The 6000-nt window shown below is 37.0% G+C and overlaps 1 protein-coding gene across 1 annotated transcript in view; it reads left to right on the forward strand.

Annotated features, from left to right (window-relative positions):
- GRM7 (glutamate metabotropic receptor 7) overlaps positions 1-5452 on the forward strand; it is an 859113-nt gene extending 853661 nt beyond the window's left edge. Inside the window, exon 10 of the mRNA XM_043587992.1 lies at positions 4249-5452. Within this exon, the coding sequence (XP_043443927.1) occupies positions 4249-4298 (50 nt within the window). The 3' untranslated portion in view covers positions 4299-5452. The remainder of the gene's footprint in view (positions 1-4248) is intronic.
- The last annotated feature ends 548 nt before the right edge of the window (positions 5453-6000 follow it).

Here is a 6000-nt window from a genome sequence, read left to right on the forward strand (position 1 = left end):
ACATAAATTAATATTAAAACAACAATGTTATATGAAAAACAAGTTGCAAATGGATATGCATGGAATGGTATTTTTTAAACAATTTAAAAAACACAAAGCAAAACTATCTCTAGTTTATGGACGGCTACACAGACTGCAGCAGCATGAATCTCACTGGGACAGAGGCACACCAACATCAGAATAATAGCATTGGTGGGAGGCAAGGAGGGAAGCCTGTCAAAGGGGAAGGGGAAGGAGGGGAGGCTTTGACTGTGTTTTTATTTCCTATGGGTGGATGGAGAGGCACGTGAAGCAGAGATGTTAATACATTAATGTGTTATTTTCAAGGCTGTGATATATTATTGCCTACAATTTGTGTGGCTGTGTGAATCACTTCATAGACATTGATAGGTATACATATCTACATATACATTTAAATTTTAAAAACAGCTCACAGAAACATAGCATATTGTTAATGAACTATACAATTCCTTATTATTTAAAAAAATATGGAAGAGAGAAAAGAGACCTATTTTATTCATTCAAAATTTTATATTTATTTATGTTTCCCATAATTCACTGTTGTGTATAATATCCACAAGACTCTTTTTCCTTTCCATTTTTTCCTTTTTTTTCTTCACTTCCTATAGTTGGGGTATTAAGTGTTCCATGGAACACACCTGAGAAATTAAGTATTTTGTGAGACCAACAGGCTTGGGAGAAACTCAAGGAAAAAAGCAGTTCACTCAAGTTAATGTCAAATTGTGTGTGATTTTAATAATACACCAAGAGTAAGTTGGAATGTCTAATGTTTTTTTAAGGAACAAAGCACTTCATTGCAAAAGCCTGTGTCCACAACACTGCCTCATAGTAAACATAAACTCTTTAAGAGAGCTTGCTTTGAAAACTACTGATGTAGGTAACTTTAAAAAATTTGAGAGGAACCATGCCATATGTTCCTAATGGTCCTTAAAACTTGTAACTTTACAAAAAAACAATTCTGTTTTAAAATTTAAAAAGTTTATTTCCTTAGTAAGTATTTCACTGCACAAGTAAGCAATTATCTTTTCTAGGCCATAAACTACATTGCTATTCAAATAAACAGAATTATCAGACACCACAGGCACTTATCTTATTTACTCACAAGGCTAGAACATTTTAAAAATAAACATAATAATACATTGGACACTGCTTTGAAATGCATGTAAATTGCCATTCTAGGACCTGCACAACTCCATCACCATTAGTTGCAATGATCTCCAGCTATTCTGCAAAGAAAGCATGAACTGAGGCTAATCATTTGTATAAAATGTTGCAATTTAAAAATAACTTTATGGGGGCACCTGGGTGGCTCAGTGGGTTAAGCAGCAAACTTTGGCTCAGGTCATGATCGTGTGGTCCATGAGTTCGAGCCCCATGTCGGGCTCTGTGTTGACAGCTCAGAGTCTGTAGCCTGCTTTACATTCTGTGCCTCCCTCTCTCTCCGCCCCTCTCCTACTCATGCTCTGTGTCCCTCTCTCCCGCCCTCTCATTCACACAGAAAAAATAACCATTAAAAACAAATTTTGGGGGGCTCCTGGGTGGCCCAGTTGGTTGGGTGTCCAACTTCAGCTCAGGTCATGATCTCACCACTTGTGAGTTTGAGCCCCACGTTGGACTGTGTACTGACAGCTCAGAGCCTAGAGCCTGCTTCAAATGCTGTGTGTCCCTCTCTCTCTGACCCTCTCCCATTCACTCTCTTTCTCTCAAAAACAAATAAACGTTAAAACAATAAAATTTTTATATAAAAAATAAAAATACTGTAATGCATTATGTTACCAGATGAGAAAATGGAGTATTTCATACATTGATGCCATTAACAGACCACAGGGTGACAATTATCCTACCTATTTTACAAAGGCTCAGAGAAGTTCAGTGTCATTGGACTGGTCTAAGTCACACCTCAAGTAAGTAAGTGATAGAACTAAATTAGAACCCGGGGCACGTGAGTCCAAATGAAGCATGGTCTTCCAACTATGATATGGAGAGCAAACTATAGATTCAAACATCAGCCTTGGAATGCTGGTCCCTCTGAGCCTCAGACCTCTCCTATGTAAGGTGGCAATCATGAAAGCACTCATCTCAAGGCTTGCAAACACAAGAAGATAATCCATGACAAGCATCAGTAAATTTCCACCATTGTTATTATCACTTCAAAATTTTTACCGCATCGTGATGATAGTTTAATGCAAACCAATATTCAGCTGTGCAATGTAAGGGCAACATATTCTAACTTATTCTTTTGCTGAAGACTCTTCTGGAGAAATTGTATTTTAAAAAAACCTGTTTGAGGAATTTCAATTGTGTTTTGCTTTTTTCACTAGACAGTTATGCTTATAGGGAAAAAAGTCACACAATAATCACACAATAGAGGTAGTCTCACGTATTTAGGTCATTTTAAGCCTCTGAGTTTTTCCTTTGATTTCCCCCCACTTTGTCCTGAGGATAATTAGCATATTGGCATGCTAATGAGGTAGGTTGTGGTTGTTTCTTGCACCTATCTGCTCCAAGTTTTCTTTCTAGCTATGACACTGTAAATAGGCTTCAGAGTAAAGAAAACATTAAAAACATTTTTTTTAATGTTTATTTATTTTTGAGACAGAGAGACACAGAGCATTAGCAGGGGAGGAGCAGAGAAAAGAGGGAGACACAGAATCCTAAGCAGGCTCCAGGCTCCGAACCATCAGCATAGAGCCTGACGCGGGGCTCAAATTCACACACCACGAAATCATGACTTGTGCTAAAGTCATACGCTTAACCGACTGAGCCACCCAGGCGCCCCAAGAAAACATTTTTAGAAAGCTATTCTCTTTATACTCAAACTGAGCATATAAAAGAAGACAGTAAAGGTTGTAACAACAATGGGAACCTTCTTAGAATACTGGGGCATTGCTGATACCATACATTTATCGAGGATGCAGCATCCTGACCTGTCTCATGACCATATTTTCCAGAAGACCCCCCATTTCATAGAATTCATTTTTCCTATAATTTCTGTTAATAAATGCAATGTGATTTCATAAAGGAGTCTGAGTCTTCAAATCAGAATTTGTCAGAACCAGAGTCTAAATTTTTAATCCAGAAAATCTGTCTTTTTGTTTAGTGTACACATGCATGTATATATCAGTAAAATACTGGCTGCTTTACTTACTCAAAGTTCAGATACAAACTCTCTCTCAGTGTGTTATTGTGGCTTCTCGATTCTTCTAAATCCCTATATGAATCCCTACTTAAGAGTTTTTTAAGACTCTTGTTACTTGTTTGTATTAAATGAATAATACTATTTAGAATAAAAAACGTTAAGTAAAATAAGCCATCAGTAAATGCTCCCTGACAGTTAATTTGTGTCCAACAGAAGCTGATGTAAAACTTCTACCATTTAATAAATAAAGAACATGTCACACAACAGCAATTATATTACTTGGTATTGAGAACTAGAGTATAAATCAGAGTCATACGTTGGGATCTCGGTGTCTTTGTTTCCAGCCCAAGAACAGGAAAGGGTCTGGCATATGGTAGGCAACTGATGTGTATCTCCTGAATGAATGAATGAATGAATGAATGAATGAGTAGAGTTGGGTCCCAGAATTACTATGCCAAATAAGTAATTTATCCCACATTTAAGGAAAACAATGTAATGCATCCATGTTGAGATTAAAGTGAGCCTCAGATTTTGATGGAAATTGTTCCACAAATTACATTTACAACTTACTGATGAAAACTCTATGAAAATCAGTCAACAGTAATTTGATTGTGTGACTCCTAACTGAACAAGACACTCTGGTTGACCTAATCTTTAGTCAACCAACATTAATTCCAGTGACCCAGGACAGACCTTTCCCAAGCAAAAACCATTTTTTATGAGAAGGTCTGGGAGAAGATTACACAACAAAATATACTGCAACATGGGTAGGCTCTTTAAGCTTAAGGTTGGCTAATTAGAAAGCATGGCATCCACTATTAATTTACTAACCATTATAAACCATAAAGAGGGAGGTTGGAGACATCTCAGAATAAAGAACACAGATGGTTTGAGAATTGCTGGACACTGCAGATTTTAGTAGACAAAACCTTAGAAAGAGTCATAGGAATCCAAAGTGATTTGTGTGTTCCTTAGTGGTGCATTGTTCCTTCTTGACTTTGCACCCAGGTCCTTCTGGATCTAAATCTGTTTCTACCTTTGCAAACAAGGTCATTGCTACAACTGACCCTTTTACATTTTTCTTTCAGGCCCTGCTGCAAAAAAGAAGTATGTCAGTTATAATAACCTGGTTATCTAACCTGTTTCATTCCATGGAACCATGGAAGAGGAAGACCCTCAGTTATTTCGTCACCCAACCTGGCATAGGACTCTTTTGGTCCTGCCCGCTGCCCATCACTGGAGGAGCATCCCCAGCCAGGAGACCAACGTTAGAGGATCCAAGTGTCCTACACAGCTGCTTTATGAAATATTCTTACTTTATCTTGGCTTAATAAGTCACTGGCATCAGCACTGCCAACTCGGCTGCAATTTTGGACCTTCCCTACCACAGGGAGTGTTGAGACTCAAGTCCCACCCAGGCTCTTTAGGATGAACCATCGAGAGCCACAGTGAACGTTTTGGGGCTGACTTGTCTTTCTACGTATGTACTTCCAGACTGCAAGGTTTTGAAATTTTCTGTACAGTTTGTGAGGACTTTTGCACTTTGCCATCTGATGTTGTACCTTGGTTCACTGTTTGTTTTCGAATGCCTTGTTTCCATAGAGCCCTATTCTCTCAGACGGCAGAATATTTGGAAAAATTTTTAAACAATTCAAATGTTAAAAAGATCTCGGCAGACTAAAAGAAAAAAAACAAAAGAAAGAAATTAAAACCACATATGTAATGACTGTATAATTATGATTATAGTACCACTGCAAATCATGTTATTTTTTTAACACAAAAAAGGTATTTAAAGACCAAAAACTGTGCTGAGAAAGTATGCCCCACCCACCTATCTTTGGTATAAGGATAGGTCACATGAAAGGAAGGTATTGGCTGAACTGAATAGAGGTCTTCATCTTTGGAATGCATGCCAGTAATGTATTTTACAGTACATGTTAATAATTTATGTTCAATATTTGTATTTGTGTTCTCTTTTGTTATTTTAATTAAGGTAAATGGATATTTTGCAATAATTTTAATAATGATTAAGCTATTTGAAGAAAAGAATATGGATTTTTCATGTCTTGAGGTTTTGTTCATGCCCCCCTATGACTGACCAGTGTGATAAGGACTTAAAAAAAAAGCATGTATGTTTTTTACTGTTTGTAATAAGTACTTTCGTTAATCTTGCTGCTTATGTGCCAATTTAGTGGAAAAACACCCTTGCTGAAAAACTCCCCCTTTCCATTCTTTCAATTCTGTGATATTGTCCAAGAATGTACCAATAAAATTCTTTGGTTAACTTTTTTATTTCCTGAAATAAATATTTTTAGTTGTTTATCCCCTTTTAGTTATATAGCTTATTTCATGAAATCTTAAGTTTAGGGAACACTGTGAACAACCAAAGTTGTGAAAGAAATAAGCCTTCACTCACAAGTCCTATCTGAAATGCATAGATAAATCCAGAGACGCTAAATGCTCTCCTAAAAAAAAAAAGGAGCTAGCACAAAGCCCATGCATTTTGTCTCCTTATAAGTGAAATTGAGACCTGAGAACCCTCTCAGAGGGGTTGACTCAGTAAGTTACTCACCAAAAATAGTCCAAGTGTCAGAGGGAAGAGAAAATAAAGAAATACTAGCTTCAATAAACAATTTGGGGCAAATGAGTGAAACGATGAAAAGTCTCTGTGAAACTTAACCAAAGAACCTAAGTAAAGATTTTTACAACAATGCATTTGTCTGTACTTACCAACAAATATGGTAGCCATGTTGACAGCAAGATTAAGACTTGGGGTTCCCCAAAGTCAAATGTGGGAAATACTCTCACAATAACTTGGGTGTCAGGATCACAAAAGAATG

This window comes from Prionailurus bengalensis, chromosome A2 (assembly GCF_016509475.1).
Source record: "Prionailurus bengalensis isolate Pbe53 chromosome A2, Fcat_Pben_1.1_paternal_pri, whole genome shotgun sequence".
NCBI classification, from domain to species: Eukaryota; Metazoa; Chordata; class Mammalia; order Carnivora; family Felidae; genus Prionailurus; species Prionailurus bengalensis.